General features: G+C 61.4%; 2 protein-coding genes and 1 pseudogene across 4 annotated transcripts in view; 1 reads left to right on the top strand and 2 right to left on the bottom strand.

Moving 5' to 3' along the window:
* The window catches only part of AGAP2 (ArfGAP with GTPase domain, ankyrin repeat and PH domain 2), a 38,888-nt gene extending 32,430 nt beyond the window's left edge, over positions 1-6,458 (top strand). Inside the window, exons 14-19 of one of the 2 annotated variants that reach the window (XM_084610010.1) lie at positions 190-249; positions 815-966; positions 1,497-1,587; positions 1,706-1,928; positions 2,603-2,858; positions 3,505-6,458. In XM_084610010.1, coding sequence (XP_084466136.1) covers positions 190-249; positions 815-966; positions 1,497-1,587; positions 1,706-1,928; positions 2,603-2,858; positions 3,505-3,711 — 989 coding nt within the window. In that variant the 3' untranslated portion in view covers positions 3,712-6,458. The remainder of the gene's footprint in view (positions 1-189; positions 250-814; positions 967-1,496; positions 1,588-1,705; positions 1,929-2,602; positions 2,859-3,504) is intronic. The other variant, XM_084610011.1, reaches the window with a different exon arrangement.
* A 1,182-nt stretch (positions 6,459-7,640) lies between these two features.
* LOC311510386 (glycoprotein-N-acetylgalactosamine 3-beta-galactosyltransferase 1-B pseudogene) lies at positions 7,641-15,549 on the bottom strand (annotated as a pseudogene). Its single transcript, XR_014714598.1, has 3 exons — positions 15,447-15,549; positions 9,235-9,899; positions 7,641-7,805 (listed from the first exon to the last, which is right to left on the bottom strand). The product of XR_014714598.1 is annotated as a glycoprotein-N-acetylgalactosamine 3-beta-galactosyltransferase 1-B pseudogene (transcript).
* A 4,813-nt stretch (positions 15,550-20,362) lies between these two features.
* On the bottom strand, positions 20,363-26,609 carry LOC311510405 (glycoprotein-N-acetylgalactosamine 3-beta-galactosyltransferase 1-B-like). The gene is made up of 4 exons (XM_084610044.1): positions 26,516-26,609; positions 23,918-24,148; positions 22,508-23,172; positions 20,363-21,771 (listed from the first exon to the last, which is right to left on the bottom strand). The coding sequence occupies exons 2-4, from the start codon at positions 24,120-24,122 to the stop codon at positions 21,553-21,555; spliced, it is 1,089 nt and encodes a 362-aa protein (XP_084466170.1). The 5' UTR covers positions 24,123-24,148; positions 26,516-26,609; the 3' UTR covers positions 20,363-21,552.
* Positions 26,610-26,811: the final 202 nt, after the last annotated feature.

The raw sequence follows: 26,811 nt of genomic DNA, 5'->3' as shown, positions 1-26,811 counted from the left end.
CATCCAGCTCTCCCCACCTCTCCGGGGGGGCGGGGGGGGGTGGCTGACACTGCTCACAGCTTCCTCCCTCCCCTGCCAGCGCTTTGCCCCCCTCCGGGTGGGATCCCCGTCTTCTGGCTTTTTCTCTTGACTGTCTCCCTTTATTCTCTCCTGCCTCCCGCTGCCCCCCCTCCCCCGGACGCTCCGCAGCCAAGCGCAAAATGTGGAAATTAAAAACCTTTGGTAGTTTAAGAAATATTTATAAAACAGGTAACGGGCAGCGGCCGTCACGCGGTGCTGGTGTCACTCATGCATGTCGATGTGCTTCCATCGTGTGGTGCCGACGGCCGCCCGGGGCGGGGAGGAGCCCGGCCGTGCCTAGGGCAAGGGGCAGGGCAGACAGCCGGGTGCTGAGCTCCATGCTGATCCCGCAAGTGCTGGCTGGCACCGGATGAAGGCGGGGCACTGCTCTGACGACTTGCCATTGGCCCCTGCCCCGCCCAGCTAGCTACGTGCCCGCATGCTCCCAGTACGCTCCTCCCAGCCGGGTTCCCCCGCGTCGCAGCCACCCTCTGGCCAGCAGTAAGGGGGGAGCTGGGGACCGAGCTGCCAGCTTCCTCCTGACACTACCCAGCTGGCCCCAGCTCCTTTAAAGGGGTATTTTGTGTCCTCCCTACAAATAAACCTGTAAGCAAGGGGGGTGTTCGGCCAGCCTTACCGCCCCCTGTCCGGCAGACAGACCTCCCCCAGCCTGACCGTGCAGAGCCATTGGGTCGCTCCGGTGGGGTGCCCAGGTGGTGACGCTCCCTCCCCACCCCCGCTTTCCCTTCTGCAGAGGAGGAGAACTTCGAGTTCATCATCGTGTCGAGCACGGGCCAGACGTGGCACTTCGAGGCCAGCAGCTTCGAGGAGAGGGACGCCTGGGTCCAGGCAATCGAGAGCCAGATCCTTGCCAGCTTGCAGTGCTGTGAGAGCAGCAAAAACAAGGTATGGCGGCCCCAGCTGCTCCCCAGGGCCAGTCGCCTCCTGGGGCATTTCCCCAGAGTCCTCTCTCTGCCGTCCGGCTGCGGAGCCGCCAGGACAGCATGGGAACTCCCTGCAGAGCCCTGCCCTGCCCTGCCACCTGGGCGGGGCCCTGCCTGCCCTGAGTCAGTCCCTTCAGAGAGGGAAATGCAGCCACTTCTGGGGGACAGCAGCCAAAGTGTACAGCTCCCGGCATAATCATGTATTGGGGGTGGAACAGGGTCAAACCCCTTTCTCTGGGGTCTAAGCGATTCACCCCTGAGCAGAGGGGGAGCCCAAGGTGGGTGCCACTTATGTCCCACAAGGCAGAGGAGAGACTGCCAGGACTAGAACTGGGGGCGTTTCAGCTCGGATGTGGCTCACCTTGAGCCCCACGGCCAGAGCTGGGGTACACCTCAGGACGCGGGTCTATGTCCTGGCTCCGGGATCTCCTGGAGCACCTGTGCCCAGCTCCCCGGCTGCTTGGCCAACTGCCCCCCCTTTGCTCCCTGCAGGCCCGGATGGACAGCCAGAGCGAGGCGGTGGCCATCCAGGCCATCCGCAATGCCAGAGGCAATTCCCTGTGTGTGGACTGCGGGGCACCAAGTGAGTCTCACTCCTGGGGGGCGGGCGGCACCGAGGCTCGCGCCGGGGGTCTCTCCCTGGGTGGCTGGTTCCCAGGCCGTGGTGCTGATGGGGACCTGTCCTCCCCCCCTTCCTCCAGACCCCACCTGGGCCAGCCTGAACCTGGGGGCGCTGATCTGCATCGAGTGCTCGGGCATCCACCGGAACCTGGGCACCCACCTGTCGCGGGTGCGCTCGCTGGACCTCGACGACTGGCCCCTGGAGCTCACCCTGGTGCTGACGTCCATTGGCAACGAGACTGCCAACAGCATCTGGGAGAAGAACACCCAGGGACGCCGGAAGCCCACCTGCGAGTCGTCCCGGTGAGCCCCTGCCCCAGGTGGCAGCCCCATGCCCAGCCCCCGGGGGCTGGGCGGGAGCTGCTGGGGAAAGAGGCAGAGAAGGAAGAATGCAGCCTCCCTGTGGGGTTTGCCACTCAGCTGGCCGGTGTTTCCTGGGGGCAATAGCTAATGGCTCAGGAAGGGGCGGGGGGGGGAGGGGGACGATGCTGAAAGGCCCCTGGAAATAACAGTCCTCTCTCACCTAGCTGGACCCTGTGGGCACCAGGCTGTGGGCATTGCCAGACTTCTGCAGGGTGGAGGTTGCAGGCATCATGAGCTGGGCACTGCCAGGCCCCTGGGGAGGTACCCAGCTCTGGGCACTGCAGGTTCCTGGGGGTACCTGGCTCTGGACTTTGTCGTGGGGGGGGTACCCAACTCCGGGCACTGCAGTTTCCTGGGGGTGCCTGGCTCTGGACACTGCAGAACCCTGGGGGGTACCCGACTCCGGGCACTGCAGGCCCCTGGGGATACCTGTTTCCAGACTTTGCCCAGGTTCCTGCAGGATACCTGGCTTCAAGCACTGCATGATCCTGGGGGGTACCTGGCTCCAGGCACTGCAGGCCCCTGGGGGTCCCCAGCTCTGAGCTCTGCGTCTCTGCCCAGTCTGTCTGCATCGCCGGGCACTCATCTCCGCCCGGGTGCATCTCTCACTGCAGGGAGGAGCGGGAGTCGTGGATCCGGGCGAAGTACGAGCAGCGGGTGTTCCTGGCCCCGTTCCCGAGCCCCGAGATCCCGCTGGGGCAGCAGCTGTTCCGGGCCGTGCAGGAGAAGGACCTGGGCACCCTGCTTCTGTTGCTGGCACACAGCACCAAGGAGCTGATCAACACCTGCTCCGGGGACAAGGACCGGCGCACGGCCCTGCACTTGGCCTGCGACCTGCCCCATGTGGTCATCACCCAGCTGTTGGTCTGGGTACGTCCGGCTGCCTGGCGCACCCCGGGGCATGGGGAGTTGGGGGATCCGTTCCCTCCCCCCCGGCACAGGGGAGGCTGCTGCCCTCGCTCATAGCGAGCGGGGGACAGATGGGGAAGGGGGAGCCACAGAGCCTTTGCCTGGGGCTCCCCCTGAGCTTGGCAGGGCCCATGGGGTGCCAGCTGCAGGGCGAAGGAGGGCGTTCCGGCAGCGAGTTTATGGCAGAGCTCCGCCCAGGCCTGCGGTGAATGTCATAAACCTGGGCATTGTGACATCACCGCCTGTTGCTCCGGAAATGTCTGTGACATCACCAGTTGTACGGGTACCTGGAGACCTATACGCGGCGGCCAATCAGAGCCAGCGAGGGCTCCTGCCCTGCCAGGTAGAGCCCAGTGCACCCCCCGGAGCTGGACAGATGGGATCCTCCTTACCCCGCACTGGGGGTGACGAGCCCAGATCGCCCAGCCTGGGGATCCCCCGAACCAGTGGCACACCCCGGTGCCCCTGGCTGCTTGTTTCACTTGCCGGAGGGGCGATCCTCCTGGCTCCGGGACCCCCCCGGGGCGGGTTGGTGCCCAGTTGGGGGGCAGGCTCGCTCTGGTCCGGAGCCGCACCCCCTCATCCCCTCATGCCTCTCTGTCCGCAGTACGGCATCGAAGTGAAGGCCCGCGACGCGCTGGGCCACACGGCCCTTTTCTACGCCAGGCGAGCCGGGAGCCAGGAGTGCGCCGAGATCCTCCTGCAGCACGGCTGCCCCGGCGAGGGCCACTGCACCATCGCCACGCCCAGCCTGCGCCGGAAAAGCAGCACCGCCAGCATGGGACGGTGTGACACTCGGACCGCCCTGGTATAGCCAGCCCAGCCCCGCCGGACTGCCCCGTGCAGGGCCTCGGGGCTCAGCCCAGAGCCGGGGGGAGACTGTCAATGCCTGGGCCCCCTGCAGAGCCCTCCCCAGCAGGCTCCGGGCCTGCCTCCGGCCACCTGGACCGGGTGCGACGGAGCCTGAGCCCGACGCAGGGCTGGAGGGGAAGGACGCGGGGGGTGGTCAGGGGACAACTTCATCCCATGTGGGCCGCGCCTGCCGGACGCCGAAGGGACGTTCGGCCCAACGGACCCAGCTTTTCCAGGCACGGCTGGCGAGGCGGGTGCCCAGGTGAGGCCGCCCCTGGGTGCTGGCTGGGCAGGACGCTGGGCGTCCCCATCCTCCAGGATGGTCAGTGTCGGACAATTTGTATTTTTGATGCTCTATTTATTACTCAGCCCCTGCTGGTGCGGCTCGTTATGTCCCTGTCTCCCCTGATGGGAACATGCAGGACAAAGAGAGACAGTTTTGTCAGAGCACAGGGCTGGGAGCCAGGACTCCTGGGTCCTGTTCCTGGCTCTGGGAGGGAAATGGGGGTCTAGTGGTCAGAGCACAGGGGTGAGAGACAGGACTCCAGGGTCCTGTTCCTGGCTTTGGGAGGGGAGTAGGGGTCTAGCGGTCAGAGCACAGGGTTGAGAGCCAGGACTCCTGGGTTCTGTTCCTAGCTCTGGAAAGAGAGTGGGGGTCTAGTGGTCAGAGTACAGGGCCGAGAGCCAGGACTCCTGGGTCCTGTTCTCAGCTCTGGCACTGACTTGCCCTGTGATCCCCGCCGGCCGCACCCTCACGTCCTTCCCGTGGGGTTTAAGGACACGGCCGGGGTGGGGAGGGGGGGTCGTTCGTTCCTGTCCGTAATGAGCTTTGACGGTGAAACATGTTCAGTGTCGTTCCAAGGTGTTTGGGTTCCCGGCCTGCAGCCTCTGCGCCCCCCGCTCTCCCCCCAGGGACAGAGAGGGACCCGCAGCACGGGGAGAGGGCTGACTTACCGGGGGTGGGGGTGATGGGCCAAGTGGGGCCTGCAGCTGCCTCTGAGCTGGTGAACCCCCCCCCATCCATCTGATCCAGCTGCCATAGCCCTGAACCTCCAATCCCTGCGCCCCCCCATTAGTGCCCCTCCCATTCCATGAAGGCGGGGGAAGGGAAGCAGCTTGCCCTGTTCCCCTGCTCTCCGTCTCCACCATGGAAACCATTGGCGGTCGGCGGGGGGGCGGGGGGAGGGAACAGCTGTGCCCCCACCCCATGCAGCTGGGGGCTCCCAACTGGGTGCACTGGCCCTGCGCAGACACCAGAGGGTGACAGTCTCCTTGCTACTATTTGTGAGTCGAGCGGCCCCTTAGCCCGGGACTCCTGGGTTCCGCTGGGGTTTCTGGGAGGAGAGTGGGGGCTTATGGGTTAAAGCAGGGGGGGCTGGGAGTCAGGACCCCTGGGTTGTATCATGGCTCTGGGAGGGGAGTGAGGTCCAATGAGTAGAGTGGGGGTGGGGTGTGGGGAGAGGGCTGGGAGCCAGGACTCCTGGGTTCTATCAGGCGTGGGGTCTGGTGGGATAGAGCCAGGCGGGGGCTGGGAGTCAGGATGCCTGGGTTCTCGCTGCTGTAGAAAAGGTGGTTCCCTGGATGGCTCAGGCAGAGAGGCGGGGAGGGGGGGAGCAGGTATCTCCTCGCTGCTTACCAGCAGGGTCACCTCCCCCTCCCCACCCGAGGCAGAGGTGCCAACCCCCCCCCTTGCCAGCCTACGCCCACTGACCCAGGCTCCCAACCCAGCCAGAGGCGCTGGGCTGCCCCTCGCCCACCCCTCCCAGTCAGCACCTCTCTGAAAAGCAGCACCCCCTTCCCAGGCCTGGGCGAGGGGGCCGCCTGGCACGGGGCATTGTGGGCATTGACACCCCCTTGGCTCACACCTGCAGAAGCTGGCACAGTGCCTCCTTAGAGCCAGATCCAGCTTTCAACCCGTTCCTGTTGTGCAAAGCCCCCGCCCCGTCCCTTTCCCCACTGACTGGCCTTTCCAGCCTCCTCTCGGGACCCTGTTTTAATTTATTTGCTTCGCCGAGCATTGAGGCTCGTGCCAGAAATCGCCCTCCCACTGCCTCTTCCCAGAGGCTGGGTGGGCAGCTCCCCCCGGCACAATGTTTACAGGGCACGTGTGACCCTTCGGTGTTTTGTGGCCCCCGGCCGAGGCCTCCGAACGTGGCTGTTGTGAGTGACGTGGTTTCAGGCTTTAGCTCGATACGTGATCAGGGTAATACCGACCCACCCCGCACACCAATCGCCCATCCCTGCAGCTGCCTGAGGCGCTGGCTGGCACGTTACCCCCCCCCAATGCTGAGTTGAAAGCCACTCCCGCCGGTCCTTGCTTTAAGTCCAGGCCTGGGCAGGGGTTGATCCGGGGGGTCCAGGCCGAGTGGCTGGGCCCGACCTTGAGCTTAGTGGCCCGAGAGCTCCATGGCTCTCTGTGGGGCCCGCAGCCAGTCCCCAGCTCCCCCCCGAGCCCCGGCCCCGTTCTTCCAAACCAGTTGGGTGGCTCAGTTCATGAATGTATCGGCTACCGTGTTGCACAAAGAAAGCCTTGCCCTCCCTCTCTGTGGCGGCCCCAGGACGCCAGAAGCAGGCCAGAGCCAGGCCTAGGGGGCAGGGACGCTGCCCCGTCCCTCCAACCGCCAGCGCTGCCGTGGGCTCCAGAGGACGGGGCCACCGGTCTGAACCGGGGGGGGGTGGGGGGCACGTAACTGACCGGCAGCGGGTGTCGGCAGCGAAGGGGGGTCTGGGAGGCTGGGGGAGGAAGCAGCCTTCTGCAGGGGCCACGCCGGCCCCAGGCGTGGCTGGATCGTAGCGGGGGGGCGCGTGTGTATGTGGGGGGGGGGGTGCGGGCATGGCCAGCCAGCACTGAGATCCGTGGCTGTGTACAGTGTTTTAATCTCTTGGATTGTAACTGTAAGTACGTAACAATGTCAGATTCAGAGCTGTAGCGTGTACCTGGTTCCTTCTGCTGGGAGCGACCCGTCCTGCAGAGCAAGCTGGGGCTGGGGCTGGGGGGGGGGATCAAACAGGGGAGATGGGGGGGAACAGGACGCCTGTAGCTCACTCTGCTTCAGCAGTTTTGGTGCCCACAGGAAAGTGGCCCAGCGAAGCCGGGGTGGGGGATGAGGGAGGGGAGGGGGGCGTCAGGCAGCAAAGGCCAGACTGGCAGGAACAGGATGGGGGCTGACGGGAAATGGAGCCTTCCCATTACCAGCACCTGCTCCCTTGGGGACTGGGTCAGCAGAGACCCCATGGCCCGAACGGGCCCCATAGCCTGGCACCCCCTAAGGGAGGCCTGGGGATACACAGGGGATTTGTCCGCCAGCTGGCCTGCTCCCCCAACGCCGAGAGGCCACGGGTGCCCAGTGCCCACACCCGCCTCCAGTGATTAGTGCAGTGGGCTCCCCCACGGACAAACCCTCCTTTCACCCGGAGGTAGCTAAAGAGAAAGGAGGTTTGCAATGACGATAGGACACCTTATACGTAGACAAGATCTGCCCCCCCCCTTAGCTGGGGGCCCCCCAAACTCCCTCAGGGGTTGTGCCCAAGAATACCCCCCAAACCCACTGGGGTGCCCTGCCTGCGAGCCCCCTCCCCGAACCACATCTCTGCTCTGAGCTCGCGCTCCGCACCCATAGAGGCTAACCCGGCACGTGATGTCCGGTCCTGGCATCTTCCAGACAAGGGGCTAATCAGGCTCTGCTCCGTCCCACTGTGACCACGCCCCCGTCCTACACGCAGCCCTCCAGCGTCAAATGCCCCCTCCCTCCCCTCGGTCGCTTTTATACAGCCCCCGGCACCGTGGGTCCAGCCTCACGCCTCACACTGGTTCTGAAGCCCCATTGGGGTAACCCCGGCCCTTGGGATTTCGCGCCCTTCACTGGCGTCCCGCCACGGAGCCCCCGACAGTCACCCCTCCCTGGGCTCTGTGCGGTTCCAGGTCCTCGGCGCCGGCTGGTAGCGGGGCCGGTATCCGTACGGACGCAGGTGTTGGCTCAAGTATTCCAACATGTACATCTCCTCCGGGCTGACGTAGTGGAAGGAGATGGATAAATCCGAGCAGCTCTGGGCACCCTGTGGGGACGAGAGCCAGCCGAGCTCAGGGGCCTGCAGCCCACCCCAGCCTGAGCTGCCTTGGACCCAACACAGCTATACCCCGAGGGCAGCAATTGACGCCACCCTGCCCCAAGCCGCTGCCAGTCACAGTTCCAACCCCCCCCCCACCACCTTCGTGCCCCGATGCGCAGCCATCGGCCCCAGGATTGCGGCACCGTGCGGGGAGAGGCCGGCTGTGCGGCACATGGGGAAAAGGGGGGGGGTCTTTACAGGTGAACCCCCACACACCCATGTCACTTGGAAGCCCAGCACAGAGTCTGGTGCCTGGGGATGGATCACGTGATGAGTCCCTGCTCTGTTCATTCCCTCTGGGGCACCTGGCCTTGGCCACGGGCGGAAGACAGGACACTGGGCTAGATGAGCCATTGATCTGACCCAGTGTGGCCGCTCTTATGTTTAATACGCTCGCAGCCCGGTCTGGAGAGAGCCCAGCATGGCAAAAAACTTTTACCCTAGCGAGCCGGTGACTAAGAGGCACCATTACTCACGCTAATGGCTCCTACGGCCTTTTAAGGGTCTGGCTATCAAGGGGTCAGTTATGTTGGAACCAGGTTGCTGCCGGGCATCACGGGTGGTTAGAAGCTCATCAGCAGACAGGGCCTTGAAGCGTCACGAGACGCGTGTTGGTGGCGTTAAAACTGGCCTAGCGACTTATTCAAAGCCCTGCTCAGCGCAGCCCAGGCAAGGCCCTGATGGCGAGACGGCAGCTCGGCCCTGCTGGAGACCGGGACTAGGTGAATTCAGCCCACCGTGCTAGGAAAGAAACCTGCCCCGTGGGGGGTCGGAGCTCCTATAACTGCCTCCTGGGGGCGGGTTTCATGGGGGACACAGCTGATCTGGACCACAGGAAGAGACAGAATCCGGCCCCAAATGGCCTGCGTGACTGAGCCGGGCAGGCAGGCAGCTCAGCCATGTGCAAAGGGGACCTCAACCCCTGGACAACATTCACCGGCCTGAGTTAGACAGAGGGTCAGCATGTGGCTCGTGAGGGTCCCCGCTGGCCTTGAAACGGACCAAGAGCCGACTGGCTGGGTCATGGGGATTGAACCCAGGACCACTGGATCTAAGCGCATGAACCAGCAGACGCAGATCTGTTGGCCCAGGCTGTAGCAGGCTCATGTGGCCCAGCTCATGTGGGGGGAGTCAGGGGGACAGAGCAGCACATCGAGCCCCATGGCATCGGCACCATCTGTAGTGAGTGGGCGGAGCTGGGAGGGTGGGCGGAGCCTGTTTTGTGGGCAGAACTGGGTTGATGGGCAGAGCCAAGAACAGTGCCAGGAATCACGGGACCATGATGGTCTGGTCTTAAGAGATACGAGGCCCAGTATTCCTCGGCCCGGGGCACCCACCTCCTAGCTGCCCCGAGCCGGGACTCCCTTACACTCACCACCAGGACGGGGTAGAAGGAGTAGCTGGGATAAAAGCGATCAATCCGGAGATTCTCCATCAAGTGCTTCTCTGGGGGGAAGGGGTGGAAAGTCTCCCGCCCCTCGGTGTCCCGGGAGTCCCCCGCCTGCACCCCCACCTTCTCCATGCACTGGCCCAGCGCCAGGTCCTCCACCGAGGTGGTGTGGCTGCACACCTGGGTCCTGAAGCCCTCCACGAAGCGCCTCAGGGCCTCCTTGCTGAGGACGTAGCCGGCCCCGCCGCTCATGTAGCCCTGCTTGGCGAAGGGCTTGAAGCGCTTCCCGAAGTAGACGGGCGCCTCGGGCGTGTGGTTGGCCAGCAGCCAGCGCAGGTTGTCCAGCACCACGAAGGTGTCGTCGTCCGCCTTGAGGAACCAGTCGGCCTGCTCCAGGTGGTGCTGGTGGACATACTGGAAGGCCCGGATGGTTTTCCAGTACAGCTGGTCCCGGCCTTCCTTGGTGTCCAGCCCCACGGCGGGGAAGCCGTCGTCCCGCACCGAGCTCATGAAGAGCACCACGTTGCAGTGCCGCGCCCACGTGGCCTGGACGTGCCGGGCCTTGGTCTCCAGGTTGCTGGGGCCCGTCATGACCCAGCACAGGATCCGCACCTTGCTGTACAGCTCGGCCGCGATCGCGTTGTCCTCCTCTGGGAACAGAAGGGCAACGCCTTATTTCAAGGGCCCTACCAAATTCACGGTCAATTTCACAGCCATGGGATTTTAAAATTGTTAAGTTCATTTTTTCAGCTATTTAAATCGGAAATTTCCTGGTGTTCTAACTGTAGGGGTTGTGTTGGGGGCGCAGCGAGCGGGGTGAAATACACACCTGCTGTGTGTGTTGGACTGAGCAAGATTTGCACTTCACACACTGGTGTAAAGATTTTTACATGAGCCTTTAAGTGTGGTGGCTAAGGAGAGTCAGGAGTTGGCTACCGGTTTGTTATTTTCTGGTTGCTTATTTCGGGAAAGGGACGAAGGGACAGAAAAGCCGGAAAATGAGTGAAAGCGGTAAAGCCATTGCGAAGCTGGAGCTTTTAAGACTGCAGGTTGCAGAAAAAGAGAGAGTGCACCAGAGACTATTACAACTGAAAGAACTGGAGATAAAGGAGACGGAAAAAGAAAGAGAGTGAAAACACCAACCAGAACCCACCGACCCCAGCGATTCCCGTCACTCCAAAAATCCACAACTGGGACCACTTATGTCCTGCATACAATGAGGCAGACGAGATTGCTGAATATCTGCGCACTGTTGAAAGGCTGTGTGCAGTGCCTGAAATCCCTGATGATCAGTGAGTTCCTACCCTGATTGCGAAATTAACTGGTGAAGTGCTGAATGTATTCAATGAAATGCAAATCCAAAACCACTGTTTTGCAAAGGTTTCCGATTCCCCCTGAAACGTATCGAGTTAAATTTAGGAATCTTAAGAGGGATATTGGTATGAGTAATGGGGAGCATGAGAACAAAATGAAAGACTTGATGGGAAAGTGGGTGAGGGGCAAAGGTGTTGCAAGCTTTGAGGGGATGTTTGCTCTTGTTACTCAAGAGCATTTCCTAGGCATGTGTCGGGCGGATGTAAAGCAGAGTCTCTGGGACAAAGAAGTAAAGTCTGCGGAGGAAACGGCATCTCCTGCTGATGTCTTTGAACAGACCCAGGTGTCTACTGGAAGCAAACCACCAAAAGAGGGGTTTAAACCCGGTGGGAAGGGAAGATCCTGTTTTATCTCTAGCAAGAAGGAGAGTGGCTGGGAGGCTGGGCCCTCACCTCCCCAAAACCATTCCTCTAACCCTCCTCCCAAAGCTCCTGTAAAAACAGAAGAGCCCAAAAGGTGTGAGCCGTGACATTCCTCTGAGGAATAGATGCCCTGTGCTAGGAGGAAGCAGGCAACCAATAGTGAACGTTAGCTCTGCTCACAGGCGCCTGTCAAAGTCAGATTCAGGACTCACATAATTTGTCAGACCACTGTTTATTAGCAAAGCGCTTTGCCAATGCACCCAGATATGTGAGCCCCATGCAAAAGCTCAAGCTAACTTATTTATACAGATAAGCCAAAGCCAATTTAACATAAGAGACAAAAGAAAGAGAAACTGACAAATATACATACATATCTTATTTGCATACTAACGTTTACCAATCTCCTAGCTCAATAGGAACTCTAAGTTAATTAGTTTGAGGACCCATTGTCTCACACTCCTTAATGTTTCTCTTCCTGACAACTATATTTCAACAAACCTTTCAAGCAGCATTTCTTTAATTCATTCTATTAATTCATATAATTCATTCTACTTTCACACGCTGACTTTCCAAAGTGCCCACGAGTGCTCAACCCCCCAGGCCCTGCCCCCACTCCACCCCTCACCCCAAGGGTCCATCCCCACCCCGCTTCTTCCTGCCCAGTTCGGCCCCCTCCCCCCAAGCACTCCGCATCCTCGCTCTTCCCCCCAGATCCTCCTGCCCGCATGCCGCAAAACAGCTGATCATGGCGGGTGGCAGGCACTGGGGGAGGGGAGAGGCACTGATCTGCGGGGCCCGCCAGCAGGCGGGAGGTGCTGGGGGGGAGGGGCTGATAGGGGGGCTGCCAGTGGGTGCTCAGTGCCCCCCCAGTTTTTCTCCGTGGGTGCTCCAGCCCCGGAGCACCCTCAGAGTTGGCGCCTATGGTTCTGCTGTCCTCAACCCAGAAAACCCCCATGGGATGGTGTAAGGATGTGACTCAGCAGGGAGGGGGGAGTGTTGACCTGGGAATGTGCCCTGGGGATGGGAGACCTGAGAGCCTGTCACTTGAGCCAGGAGGGGGAGGGGGAAGTAACACCTCTGCCCAGGAATGTGAAGACAGGCTGCAGAAGGGAACCTGCGGGGGGGGGGGGGGGGGGGGGGGGTTTAGTTTCAGTTTGGGGCTGGGTGGAGGAACACAGGGAACCCCAGGGCTGGGGTCTAAGCTCCCTGCTCCCCCAGAAGGACTTGACTGAGGGGTCCTGGTTGTACCCACAAGCTCTGTTTTGGACTGTGTCCCTGTTGTCCAATAAACCTTCTGTTTTACTGGCTGGCTGAGAGTCTCAGTGAATCCCAGGAAGAGGGGTGCAGGGCCCGGACTCCCCCACACTCCGTGACAGATGGAAACCTGACGTATTGGTTTTGTGAGCTTAGCCTCTGCAGAACCAGAAACGGAGCATGTAAAGGTTGTCAGCATTAACATCAGGGAGTACTTGGGGCAGAGGGATGCAGGGGCCCAGAGCCCTCTGGTTAAGCAGAGCGTGGTCCCAAAGGCTGGTGTATTACCTGGCCAAACGGCAGAGATTGTGGGGGTGGGCGAAAGCAGATTCCTCATACCACTAGCTAAAATCCATGTGGTGTGGGACGGTTTGGAAAGTGTTTTGACCATGGGGGTAATGGAACATCTCCTTGTCGACCTGCTGCTTGGTAAGGATTTTTTCCGTGTCGCTCAGGTTAAAGTATTTGCCCGCAGCAAGGAGGAGTTTTATGCTGGGACCCCCGAGGGAAAGGGTAAGGTCTCAGGAACCACTGAGAGAATGGGAGAGAGTCTCCTTGATTTCTCTGCAGCAGGGGGAAGCCACATGCTTCCAGGTGGGAGGGTGGATGAGACCAAATCCTACTCTGCAGTTAGAGGCAGCACCACCTCAGGAAGGGAGGAGGGTGTAATGCCTGCCAGGGAGAGAACTGTCCAGGTTGTTAGCTGCCAGCAGGTTGCAGATGAACCAGAGGCAGACCCCGCTTCAGGGAGCAGAGAGCAATGTGGCCCAGAGGAGAGCCCAGAGAAGGCGCAGGGGATTTCAGAAACCACATTGAAGTGGGTGAGGATTCCTGTGACCCTGTAACACAGGGAAGCAGGGTGCTTCCAAGTATGGAAGGGGCTGAGACTAGCTCCTTTCCAGCAGAAGGCAAAATGCCCCAGGATCGGGGGGCAGGAGAGGGGTTGTCAGTGACCAAGAAAACTGTGCCAGTTGTTAGCTGGCAGAGTTTTGCAGGTGAGCAAGTGATAGATCCCTTCTTAAGGAGCACAGAGAGATGTGTCTTAGAAGGGGTCCCAGAGGAGGGAACTGGGGAAGGCATAGTGGGGCTACAGGAATGTCTCCACAGTGATCACTTGGGAGAGGATGCCCAGGACTGAATGGCTGGGTCAACATCCGTGCACCCAGGCACTCACAGCCTGTGCCCCAGGTTTTAAGAGGGAACTGTGTAACCGACGTCCTGGAGGGGAGCCGTCACACAGCTGACTTCTCAGGGACAGAGAAAGGGGTGGAGGAGGACACCCCAATCCAGGGCCCAGTTTGTCAGGATGCTATTTCTGGTACATTTTTGGAAGGTAACTGGGTCCCTTTACATCAAGATGCAGCTCCAATGCCTGGGACAGCAGAGGAGTTGGAACCACGAAATTGCCAGGTGGTCGCTGTCAAAAAGTGACGGGGAGTCACGGCCCTGCACCCCCCACTTCCTGCGATTCACCGTGACTCTCAGCCAGCCAGTAACACAGAAGGTTTATTAGACGACAGGAACCAAGTCCAAAACAGAGCTTGTAGGTACAGAAAACAGGACCCCTCAGTCAGGTCCATCTTGGGGGGTAGGGAGCCAGACCCCGGTTCTGTGCCTCCCTCCATTTCCCCAGCTAGCTCCAAAACTGAAACCCCCTCCAGCTGTCTCCCCCAGCCACACTCCCGGCTCCTCCTCCAGCCTTTGTCCAGTTTCCAGGGCAGAAGGTGTCACCTGGCCCCCAACCCCTTCCTGGGCTCAGGTTACATGCCTCATCCCTCAAGTGAAGTCACCCCCTGATATCCCACCACCATCCAGCACCAATGCAGATCGTACCAGTAAAACTCCCAGGTCAAAACTCCCCAATCCCTACTCCATCACAATAGTTTGCCAGAATACAAATGACCCAACTGACAGAGAGGGGGATGTTTTCCCCCAGGCTGGTGAGAGACAGGGAAAAGTTATGGGACAGCTGTTGGAAAAAGGTAAATCTGATGAAAGGGTAAACACACCTAGCCCAGAGAGCACAGATAAAAGCCCTCTTGGGAAAGGGGGCAGGGAAGGACCCAGTGCTGGGAGGCAGGAAAAACAGGTTAATCTCAAAAAGGAAGCTGAATATTTTTGCATATGTACAGTCCTGGGGTTGGAAGACAGCGCCCCAAGGGGCCAGTCAATGTGCAGGATCCCTGTCTTGCCAGACCCTGAGATCCCAAAATCCCAGAAACATGATTAAACTAAGAACCCAGGCAGACGGGAACACTGGAGGGAGGGAAAGAAAAGCCAATGACTGATTACACTGGAGGGAGGCAAAGGACACCATGGGTAATAAACAAACCAACCTCAAACCAGACTGTCTGAACAGAGGGCATGGGATCATAAAGATACTTCTAAACGCCCAGCTGTGACAAAAATTTTGATATTAATGTTAAGTCTTGGGATAAGAATTTTGATACCAATGTTAAACCTTGTGATAAGATACATTATGCACAATTTTTGGGACGAGCCTTGGGACACAGTAGAAATGGTAATTGAAGACACCTGTCATATTAAGAAAGCTTCTGATAACGCTGCTTCTCAGTTAATACCTGTAAACAGATTTAAAGCTCACCACAGCAGAGAAACCATAACAAATCTGGTTTGCTGTGTGAAGGGGGAAACCGAGGCACGCCACCTCATGGCCTTGATGGCTGGATGCCAAAAGAACCATAACACAAACTGCCTTCGGGCTAGTCAGTGACTAACCCTCTTGCAATAAATGAAGCGGGGTGGTGTGACATTCTATACCTCAGGGGAGCACCCTGTAACCCTCATATTCCTCAGGTATAGATAATTGCGATATTCCATGTAAGGCATGTCATGTGAGGTTTTGGGGGAAAGGTTATGATCTGCTGAAAGCCACTGTTCTCTCTAAACAGCTGTATCATTAGTGCATATGCAGTTATCGGATTGTGTTACATGCGATTGTGTTACATGGCTGTCAGTAAAATGTGCTGTAAATTGGGGAATCAGCCAGATTTTAGCTCTCCAGAGACAACAGCCAGGAAAGTCACCAACGCCCGGGCAGGTGTCAACCAACCATCAACAGCCATTGACTTGCAAGTGAGCTACAATTCAATGACTCGCCTCCATAAGGCCATAGGGGATTTCCCTGACCCAGGTCTGGGGGCAGGGGTCAGCTCTGGCATTAGAAAGACTATGTCCATCCCTCACCTGGGCGACGATAGTAGTGGGTTCTTTGCACCAACGCAGACGTGCTCTGTTCTGTCCTGAAGGCGTAGATGAAAGTAAATCCCATGGCAAGCCCCACAGCCATGCCGAGGCAAAGCCACAGCTCTTGTCTCCTGGGGAGCAGCTTCATGGCGAGGCGGCACGTCCGATCTGTATGAGGTGACCCAGAATAAGCTGCCTGCCCATGATGCAGGAGCAAGGGGCTCATGCAGAGCTGGCTCCCACCCCCACAGAGCTCTCTGCACAGCCAAGGGAATACTTATTGTAGATGACATGTGGTTGGACTGCGGAACTCCTTGCCACATGACTGTCTGAGGCCAAGCATTCAAAGCAGGATTGGACATTGCAATCGGTAACAAGTATTAGGCTAGTTAATGCTGGCAAATTCTGGAAGAGACATGAAACCACCTGCTTTAATCTCTATTAGACAAGAGAGAGAGAGACAGATTTTGGGGTGGGGGCAGGTTTATCCCATATCTGCTGACTGGGGGGGTTCTCGCAAATTCCTCGGAAGTGTCTGGTGGAGGCACTGTCAGACAGGCCCCTGGGTTCAATGGACCTCAGTTCTGAGCCAGTCTGGCCATTGCTTTGTTCCTGTGGGTCGGTATCCACCTGGTTCATGGAGAAGTGGGCTGCTGGGGGCCGGCGGGGAACTGGGGGGCAACAGAACAGGTAAGTTTGGAGCTGGGCAGGAATTTTTGCTGATTCGACAAAACTGAAACATTTCGCGGAACCACCTTGGGTTCAATGAATTTTCAGCCAGTCACAGGCAGGGCTTTGATGGCACCTGCCTGCTTTCTGGAAGGGCTGTGGGGGGTCCCCGGTTTTCCAGGGTCTGTGGTTGCATCCAGGGCTTTCGGGGTCCCTGTCACAGAACTGGAGCCCCAAGAGAACCCCAGTCCAAGCCAGGGCTTCTGGGTTCATTGCTCCTGGCCCTCTGGCTTCCCCGGTCTGCCCAAGTCCTGAGCCTGGGGAGTATGCATGGCAGGGCTGTCCCAAAGCCAGAGGGCTCTGGGAGCCCTGGATTGCAGATATGAAACTGACAAGGATCCCATCAGTTTCAGGCTGCCCAGTCCAGGGGAACACCATTCCCCTTAAATTGGTCTGGGTCCAAATCGGAACCAAACAAAACATAGAAACTCCCCTCGATCCAGGACCCTGCGTTTTATCCACTTCTTGGGGGGGTAGAGGGGACACTTGGGACACATGCTGGGTCAAGATGCTACCTGGATACTGAGTCGCCCACAGCTGCTCCTGTGCTCAGCCCCGATCCCCTCCCTAGGGTGACCAGATGTCCCGATAAAGTCGGGACTGTCCCGATTTTTAGGTCTTTGTCCTGCATCCCGACATTGCGGCTTTGGCCGCTCCGGCGTTTTGTTTTTTGCTTCAACTTCCCCCATGTGTCCCGGTATTTTCTCCGTTAAATCTGGTCACCCTACCCCTCCCACATCTCATCTGAGCACCCAGTTCCCTTCCCTCAGCCCAGCCCCGCTTTGTCTCTATCACCTGACAGCTTTTGCCTTGGGCCTGGCCTATGCTATGAAGTTTTGCAGGTTAATTTTGCCTGCATTGGCATTGATCCCCTGTAGCAGCACACACAGACCTCCTGCAACAATCCCACAATGCCCCAACCTCATCTGAGAGCGGGCTGGGTCTCTAAGTCACCCACTGGGGGGAGGGGTAGCTCAGGGGTTTAAGCATTGGCCTGCTAACCCCAGGGTTGTGAGTTCAATTCTTTAGGGGGCCATATAGGGATCGGGGGCAAAAATTGGGGTTTGGTCCTGCTTTGAGCAGGGGGGTTGGACTAGATGACCTCCTGAGGTCCCTTTCAACCCTGATATTCTATGATTCTATGTTGCAGCCCAGGGGAGAAATCCCACCCTGCCTGACCCCTCTTGAGACCGGTGGGCAACCCAGAGCCTGATCAGGCATCCGCAAGGAGAGATTCATCAGAGACTTCCTCCCGCCGGGCACAGCTCACAGAGAGCGACTCGGCCCCCACAGGGACTAGGTGCCAAGGTCCTAGAATACACGCTGCTTCCTGCCCAGAACCCACCAACCATGTCTGGTGGCCACCCACGGCATGAAACCTGCACCCTCCGCCAGGCTGTAGCCCGGCAGGTGAGAGGGGTCCGTCTTCTAGGGACCGCTGATCTCACTCCCCTCCTCCTCTGTGGGGAGCCACCGTCCCCTCCCCAGCCCCAGAGCCAGGTCAGGAGAATTGGGGTCCTGGGGTGCTGCTTGGCTCCGTGATCCCTGTCGGAGGGGAGGGAATACCGGCTACCTTCATTAACCCCTGGTGCTGCCATATCATCGGGGCCTGGGTCAGTGCGAAGGCAGCCAAGTGTGTCTGTCCCCGTCACCTCCTGCACGGGGCAGACTTTTGCTCACCTTTATCCTCCTGCGCATCAGCCCAAGGGATCGGCTCCCCCTGCTCAGGCTGCAGCTCAAGCGCCTGCAGAGGGCTAGGCCGGCTTGCCCCAAGCCAGCCACCACTCCCTGAGCTCCAAGGATCCAGCTCTCGCCGGAGGCTGCAGCTTCGCCTCCCCGGGGAGCAGCAAAGAGACTGTCCTGGCCCCGGAAATGTGCACACAGAAGAGCAGCAGGTCACGGTGACTATACCCAAGCCCCACCCCGGAGTCTCTCCCATGTACTGCGGCACCCCAGTCGGGGCCTGACACCAAGCACCTGCCCTGGACAGATCCTGCTTTAATGCACCTCCACGTCATGGGAACCCAAGAGCAGAGGGACAAGGCCAGGGGCTCCCGGCGCTTTCTCCAGGGGTGAACCCGGTTCCACTAGGATCTTCGCTCTCAGCTGGATGTTGGTCCATTGGTCCAGCTGGCCTGGTCTCCCACCGTGACCAACTCACGATGCCTCATGGGCCAGCAAGGCCCCCATGCAACCCAGGGGAGAAATCCCACCCTGCCTGACCCCTCTAGAGACCGGTGGGCAACCCAGAGCCTGAGTCCTGGATGCCTGATGCAAAGCTCAGTGCCGCCCTGAGCCAGGGGCTCCTGACGGGCGACCCGCAGAGCTCTGGCGGGGGGACAGTGGGAGGCGGGGGAGGGGGCATGGCTGGGCACATGGCTGGGCACATGGCACCAGATCCTTTGCAGCCTTTCCAGCTGCTAAAAGTACTTTGAACCGTTTCCTTATTTCCCTTCCCCACGTCAGCAAGCGCTGGACGGGAGGGGCCAGGCTGGGGCCTGAGGAGTGCCGGGGTGGGGGGGAAGGTGGTGCCAGGTGATGTGGGAAGAAGAGTGCAAAGGGCGGAGGCGGTGTGGCAGGGGTTTGGGGAGGAAGAGGAGGCCAGGTGGAGGGATAGCTCAGTGGTTTGAGTATTGGCCTGCTAAACCCAGGGTTGTGAGCTCAATCCTTGAGGGGGCTGTCATGGAGTCCCCAGGCGATGCTCTGGAACTGCTCCCCACGAAGACAGGCAGGACTCTGGGGAAGTCTCCTCTCTGAGCAGCCTGTCCCCAGGGCAAGAAGCTCACCCGGCTTCCACCTTCCTGGGTCTGACCTCGGAGCATTCAGCATCCTCTGAATCCCCTCTGTGCGCTTCCCACAGCGAGTCCGCCCAGGCGGGGTGCTGGGGAAGCCAGAGGGTCCTGCCCCCCAACTTTGCAGCCAGACGGGACTCTCAGCCAGCCAGGAAAACAGAAGGTTTATTAGACGACAGGAACATGGTCTAAAGCAGACCTTGTAGGTGCAGAGAACAGGACCCCTCAGCTGGGTCCATTTTGGGGGGCAGGGAGCCAGACAACCACGTCTGCACTTCACTCCTCATCCCCAGCCAGCCCCAAACTGAAACTCCCTCCGGCCCCTCCTCCTCTGGGCTTTGTTCCTTTCCCGAGCCAGGAGGGCACCGGATTCCTTTGTTCTCCCACCCTTCAGCTCTCACCTTGCAGGGGGGAAGGGCCCAGGCCATCAGTGGCCAGGAGACAGGGTGTCCGCCATTCCCTGTGTCCAGACCCCTTCACACACCTGCCCTCAAGGACTCTGCAATGATCACACCCCCTTATCCCACCCCCTAGAGACTTAAGAACTGCAGGGATGGGGGGGGGGGGTGAAGAACGGAGCAAAGTGCCAGCAGCTCCCTCCCACGGAGGCACGTGTCCTTACCCAGCCGTTCCCCCACTGAACCTTCCAGCCGGCACAGCCATAGTTAACTGTGAACCACCACCTCTTCCCCTCCGGCTGGCAGCACAGATCTCACCCCCTGGCGTCCCTTCACCTCCCAGCCCTGCCGTGCAGCCGCCGCCCTCCACCCCAGAGCCAGCTGCATTTGGGCCATGACGTCTTTCCCACATTGCAAAGCGTAGGCGGACTCAACTCTGGGGGGGAAGGGGTTAATGTCTCCACACCTCCGGGGCTAAGGCTGCCCTGCTCGGGTTGGGACCCAGGCCCAGGCCCAGGCCCCTGGACAAGAAGCGTCCAGCTCAGGCCCTGTTGCGCAAACACCTCAGCTGGGGGGGGGGGGGGGGAGTCAGAGGAAGCACCCGGAGCCACAGCCTGGAGTCTGACCCCAGCCACAAAGTGGGTGCAGGGAACCTGTCCCGCATGGTGCTGATCAGCCTCAGGGCCCCAGCTGGCTGGTCCCCTGCACCCACCCTGCCAGCCAAGTTCCCCTGCCCTGTCTGCAGCCCCAACCCCAACCCCACCCCCAGCAAGATGCCAGCAGCTGCCTGCTCTGACCCTGCCAGGCCAAGGAGTCACCCCTGGCTGGCGCACGCAGGTGCCTCCGGGCTGGGCTCAACCCACCCATTGAGGCTGGGCGTAGCTGGGCCCTGTGGGCACCGCGGTCAGCACCCGCTCAGCCCTGGGTGCTGCCATAGACAGAGCCCAGACACAGCGGCGGGAGCCAGGGAGGGGAAGCTCAAACCAGGTCACGGCTCTTCTCTTTAAAAAAACCAAAGCAGTGTTTATTCACCCCACAGCCCACTCAGCCCCTCGGGACAGTGAGGAGACCCCCCTGCTCCAGTCCACCACGTGGCGGTGGGGGGCTGCCACGGGCATTTCACAAAACAAAGGGAAGCCACAAGTGAGGCTGTGAAGTGGTACCATCTGCTGCGGGGTTCCTGCTCACCCCGCAGTGGTGCAATCCACTGCCGAGCTCCTGCTTGCCGTGCAGTGGTATGATCCGTGGCAGGGCTCCAGCTCAGCCTGTGGCCCCCTCAACCTGCCATGGTCTGATCCGTGGCCAGCACTCCAGCTTAGTCGGCAGTGGTATCACCCATAGCTCCCCTTACCACGCAGTGGTATGATCCGTGGCCTGCTCACCTGTACTGGTATGATCTCTGGCAGGGCTCCAGCTCACGCCGCAGTGGTATTGCCCGTGGCCCCTTCACCATGCAGTAGACTGATCCGTGGCAGGGCTCCAGCCAAATCTGGAGGCGGCGGTATCACCCGTGGCCTCCTCACCATGTAGTGGTATTGCCCGTGGCTTGCCACGGGGTCTCTCTCTGCCCACAATTTGCGATTGGTCGGGCCCAGGCACCTCTGCGTCTGGGACCTCCAGCCAAGGGCAGCGCTTCTGCCTCTAGCATGCCTGCCCGCCTCGGCGTCCCCACTGCCAAGGGCTTCTCTCCCGGCGCCCTCTCCAGCCCAGCCAGACCCTGCCCCCAGAACTCCTTGCCACCCCCATCACATGCCACCCCATGTGCCCCCATCATGGCATCCCAGCTCCTCCTCCTCCCCCCCACAAGGGGGAAATGTGCCCTCCTCAGACCTCACACCCTCCAGGCCCCTCTGCGGGGTAAGGGGGGAGAGATGGCTACTCCCAGCCCCCTCACTCCTTGGCACAGTGCCTACCACCTCCCCATTATAAAGCCCCCAAGGCCCATGGACTGAGCCTCCCCCTGCCCTGGAGGGGACCCTCTATGTGGGATCCCTCCGCCCCTCTACCAGCAAGGGGCTCAGTCAGTGCCAACTGGGACGGGAGCTAGACCGAGACACCCCGCGCCCTCATCCAGTCCAGGGGCTGCCACGTGGCTCCCGGCCACGGCTCGCCCAGGGTGCCCGCCTCACCTCAGGCACAAAGCCTCTGGACGCTCGACCCCGGACCGACCGCCGCCTCCCAGCCCCCCTACAGTCCCTCGGTGCCCTGCACCAGCAGCGTAGCCTTGGCCACCTTCGGCCGCCCCTGGCGCCGCAGCAGGCGGGCAGCGTTCTCCGGCAGGGGCGGCTGGTAGCGGTAACGGTAGCCGTAGGCCCGCAGGTGGTAGGTCAGGAACTCCAGGGTGTACATCAGCTCGGGGCTCACGTAGTGGAAGGAGACGGCCAGGTCGGAGCAGCACTGGGGGCCCTGCAGAGCGTGGGAGGGCAAGGGTTCATGGGAGAGGCCCCGAGCCAGGCAAAGGGGTGTGACTAGGGCAGGAGGAGCAGCCCCAATAGAGATCCCCCCCTTCCCACCCACCCCCCTGGTGCAAGCCACGGGACCGTCCTGCTACGAGCCTCCAATGAGCAGCAAACAGGCAGCGTGCTGGACCTCCCCCCAACTCCCTGCCCGCAATCCCATCCCTGCTCCCTTGCGGGCAGAACGGGCGTTGGCTCTGGACCAGGAGCTGGCCCCCCCTCGGGGCAGCACCGCTGGCTGGCTACTGCTATTAACTCTGCCCGCTTATCCACTGGGTTCCACGGGGCACCGCGATCCCCCGCAGCTTCGGGAGCTGCCCATCTGCAGGAGCGCGGGCACGCAAAAGTACCAGAGGCCCCAGGGACCAAGCCAACGTGAGGCTGAGAGGCCACCGGTGGGACCCAGGCAGCTACGTGGGGTCCACGTGCTGCTGGGGGGTCTTAGAGGCCTGCGGGCTGGGTACCTGGCACCCCGACCTGGACCACGGAACCACCTCCCCTGGCCACGGAGAAGCCAGAACAGCAGGGCCTGCGCTCAGTTGGGCCTGGGCACCCGCACCCGAAGGATGCCACGAGGGGATAAAAGCAGCCCAGGCACCCAGGCCCAGGGGAGAGGAAGGGAAGGCAGCCGGGGCACCCACGCTCAGAGGGTACCATGGGAGGGAGGCACGCAGGCGGCCACATACCTCCACAATGGGATAGTAGCAGTAGTTCCAGTACCAGAAGCTCTTGGAGAACTTCCCGGTGAGGTGGGATTCGGGCCCAAAGGGGTGGAAAGTCTCCCGCCCAGCGGCGTCCCGGGAGTCCCCCGCCCGCACCCCCATCTTCTCCATGCACTGGCCCAGCGCCAGGTCCTCCACCGAGGTGGTGTGGCTGCACACCTGGGTCCTGAAGCCCTCCACGAAGCGCCTCAGGGCCTCCTTGCTGAGGACATAGCCGGCCCCGCCGCTCATGTAGCCCTGCTTGGCGAAGGGCTTGAAGCGCTTCCCGAAGTAGACGGGCGCCTCGGGCGTGTGGTTGGCCAGCAGCCAGCGCAGGTTGTCCAGCACCACGAAGGTGTCGTCGTCCGCCTTGAGGAACCAGTCGGCCTGCTCCAGGTGGTGCTGGTGGACATACTGGAAGGCCCGGATGGTTTTCCAGTACAGCTGGTCCCGGCCTTCCTTGGTGTCCAGCCCCACGGCGGGGAAGCCGTCATCCTGCACCGAGCTCATGAAGAGCACCACGTTGCAGTGCCGCGCCCACGTGGCCTGGACGTGCCGGGCCTTGGTCTCCAGGTTGCTGGGGCCCGTCATGACCCAGCACAGGATCCGCACCTTGCTGTACAGCTCGGCCGCGGTGACGCTGACCTCCCCTGGGCACGGAGAGAGCATTAGGCGCACGGGGGCGGCCGGGGGAGACACCCCCACCTCCCCAATTGCCCCAAGACTGAGCCGGCCCCTGGCATTGCAGGTAGGCGCGGGCGCCGGTGCCAGGGCCTCCCGGAGCCCATCGAACCTGGTGTACACGCTGAACCGGGCAAGGACAATGGGAGGTGAGGTGGGGCAGGCTTCTCTCATTTACTGAAAGTGCAATAAATCTAGGCCAGGGTGAAACTGCCCAGGAGGCACCATTCTCCAGTTCCTCCTGCCACCCACCTCCGGGGGGCAATTCCTGCCAATTCCAGTGCACGTGCTGGCCAGCCGCACAGCTGCATCAGGGGTTCCCTGCCCCGGCGCCAGGATCCCCTCCGTCTCCGCCAAGCAGCCTCCCGAAGGGGGCAGGGGAGTGGGGGTGTGAAGGCTGCAGGGGGCTGGTGATTTTCCGGGGGTCTCCTGCCAGCTGGCACAGGAGGGGAGCTGCAGCCGAGTGGAGGATGGAGCCCGATCCCCCTAGTGCGGCTGCCAGGATCAATCTGAGGGGATCCCCCAGGGGAAAGTGCTGCTGGAGAGCCCCACCCCACAGCCCCTGGTCCCAGCTTGGCTGCCCCGCTCCCTCTCCCAGCCTCTGCACGATCAATCCACAGCCCCCCACCCCCTCTCCCCTACGGCCACTGCGCCCCACGGCCCTTGCAGGATCCCTCCATCCCCCTAGTGCCCCCCACCTTTGGCATCGCTCACCTGAGAGGTGCGGGTGGCCAGTGCTGAGGAGCGCCAGGTGCTGGACGACCCAGAAGGGGTCGACATCAGGGTGGGGTGTCTGGCTCTCGGGGCCTGGGGGCTGCGGCCAGAGCAGGCCGTTGAGCAGGTAGAAAGTGCTGAGGAAGCCGATCACGATGCCCACATGGAAGGCCAGCCAGGGGCCCTTGAAACCCCCCAGCACCATGCTGCCCAGGGAGGGTTTCACACGGCCTAGGGGGAGAGAGCGGGTCAGGATGCTGGCGTGGGGGGCGCTGAGTGAAGCCACCAGAAGGGGCGACTCTTCCCCGCACCTTCCCCGCACTTTACAGCTTAATCGTTAATTAACAGCCAGGCTCAGCTGGGACAGGAGCAGAGTCCAAAGCTAAACCCATAAAGGGGCAGAGACAGTGGAAACGCCGCCCCCTCCACCCCCCTGGCACCGGTGCCCGCACCCTGCCAGGGTCCAGGATCTGACCACTTTTTCCCAGCTGTTCCCCCACCTGGCCGGGATTTCTGCCCCACACTATCCCCCCTCCCCAGTTCCTTCTGCAACACTCGTAGCCCTGAGCGAGCTGGGACAGGGATCGATCCCCAGTCCCCCACCCCCTACAGCCCCCAGGGTCGTGGCAGAGATGGGGGACTAGGAAGAGGGAAGCCAGCCAGAGGCACATTTGCCAGGAATGTCCTACCCCAGCAAACATGCCAGGAGGATGATGGGGGGCGCATCCCCAGGGCCTGCCCTGCTGGGCGGTGAGGCAGGAAAGGTGTGGGGGGGCATCAGTCTTCAGAGGGGACCCTAACCTGAGCTCCCACCCCAGGGGGATGCTAGCGACTCCAGGGGGACCCAGCCCACGGGTCTGCCTGGGCGATTGCTACCACAGGCAGGATGTTGGCAGAGGCTATTCCACCCCTTCCACCCCTCACGGGCCCGCGTCCCCCCCCACGGGACGGGTCCTGCCCTTCTGCTCCGGGGACCCCAGCCCTCTTCCGGGCTCACAGCTGGCTCAGAAATGAGGTGGAAATAACCCCAAACCCACAGAGCGGTGGAGTGGGGGGGGAGGGGGGGAAGCAGAGGCAGACAACCAGAGAGCAACAGTCAGGTCTAAACTAGGTCAATCCATCCCAATGGGTGACGCCAGGACCTTCAGGGAGTCTATGGGGCTGGGCAGCCACGCGTGGGGGAACCAGACCTCCCTCCACCACCTCAAGCCTCCCCATCCCATGATGGGAAGTGTCTCCCCCTCCCAGCCCCTTTGCCATCCCTGCCCTCAAGCATCTGGGGGGAGCTGCCCCCCATCACTCACCAGGAGAGCGTAGCCCCTAGGCAGCCAACAGCGCCCAGAGACTCCAACAGGTGGTTGGGATCCAATGAGCGCCCCAACCCCTGTCCCCCCCAGGCTGCTGGGAAGGGCTGGTGGCCACAGCAAACAGGAGCTGGCTGATGAGCACGGAGGAGGGGTTTCTATAGCAACCGGGGGGGGGGGGAGCTCTCTGTCCAGCCAGACCCCGCTGGAGGGAGGGGATGGATGGACAGAGGGACAGAGGGACAGACCCGCCCAGTGCACTTCACATGGCCCCCCTGGATCTCCTCCCCACCTAGGCCTCCACCCACCCAGTGCCCCCCCACCCTCCTCGTGGCACCCCCATGCAGTGCCCTCCATCCCTGCCCCCAGTGCAGCCAGTATCCTTGCCCTCAAGGGACCCTCCATATGCCCCAGGTTCCCACCCCAGCATCCAAGGGGACCCTCCCTCAGCCAGCCCCCCCATCTCCTGCCCCCCTCCACCCAGAACACCCTCTGATTCAAGTGATCCAGACAGCCCCCGAGCCCCACCCTGCAACCTCCATCTCCCCGCTCCAGGGGTGCCCCCCCCCACATACACTGACACCTGACACCCACGCCGAGCCGCCCCCCACCTTCCGTTCAGAGCTGGGCTCTTTACTCGCCAGCCCCTGGAGGGCTCAGAGCCAGGCTGGTCTCCTCTCCCCAAGTGGGACCGGCCCCAGAATTAAATTAACCCCCTAGCACCCACAGTCCAGGTTCTTCTGTTTGCAGTAGGGGTCACCTTCCCATCCGAGTGGAGCGCAGGGGCCAGGGGAATTAAGGGACAGGAGCAGAGCAAGACAAAGGGCACCAGGGTACAACCCTCCAGAGGGAGCGATCCTAGGACCCAAGCAGACGGGGCAGCCCCACGGCAGGGGAGAGAGCGGGGTGGGCAGAGAGAGATGCCCTCTCTGTGGGCAGAAGGAGGAGAACAGAGAAACCCTGGGGGTGGGGACGGAAGGGGTCAGAGGGAAGAGGGAGGTAAGAGGGGCAGTGCCAGGGAAGGGAAGGAGCATCCAGGGGCAGAGGATGGGGGGCACTGGGGGGGGAAGTCCGGAGGACATGGGAGGGAGAGGGAAGGGAGCACCCAAAGGGAGACGGAGTGGCAGGGGGATGGGGCAGACGGGGGGACCCCGGGGGAGACGGGGTGGGGAGGGGAGGGGGAGACACCGGGTGGGAGTGGGGCAGAGGTGTGGGGAGACATAGGGGGTGGGGCTTCTTTGATCTAAAGCCCCCCAAGTCTGGGGGGGTGTCAAGGGACCCGTGGCACCGTTACCTTCCCAGGGCCGCGGGGGCAGAGCAGAGCGGGGCGCGGCCGGACCCCCAGCAAAGCCCCCACCCCAGGCGCCCCACAGCCGCCACCTGCCAGCGGAGTCTCCGCAGCGGAAGCACCCAGCGCTACATTGTATCCAGCTCGGCCATAAGGCCCCGCCCCGCCCTGCGCCCATTGGCCGCCGGGCTGCCAGCCCCCACCCCAACCGGCTCCTCATTGGCTCAAGGACCCCCCACCCCCATACAGGAGGCCCTGGGGCAGGTTTCTTCCCCTTATGGAGGGAGACCTGGGGGGCAGAC

Source organism: Lepidochelys olivacea (genome assembly GCF_965140295.1).
Source record: "Lepidochelys olivacea isolate rLepOli2 genome assembly, chromosome: 20".
NCBI classification, from domain to species: domain Eukaryota; kingdom Metazoa; phylum Chordata; order Testudines; family Cheloniidae; genus Lepidochelys; species Lepidochelys olivacea.
This window is presented reverse-complemented; position numbering and strand designations above follow the sequence as displayed.

Coding starts and splice junctions, on each gene's coding strand:
- LOC311510405 (XM_084610044.1), bottom strand. CDS start 24,122: ATGGTGCTGGGGGGTTTCAAGGGCCCCTGGCTGGCCTTCCATGTGGGC. Junction 23,173..23,917: donor TGGCCACCCGCACCTCTCAG/GTGAGCGATGCC, acceptor CTCCGTGCCCAG/GGGAGGTCAGCGTCACCGCG. Junction 21,772..22,507: donor GCTACTATCCCATTGTGGAG/GTATGTGGCCGC, acceptor CACGCTCTGCAG/GGCCCCCAGTGCTGCTCCGA.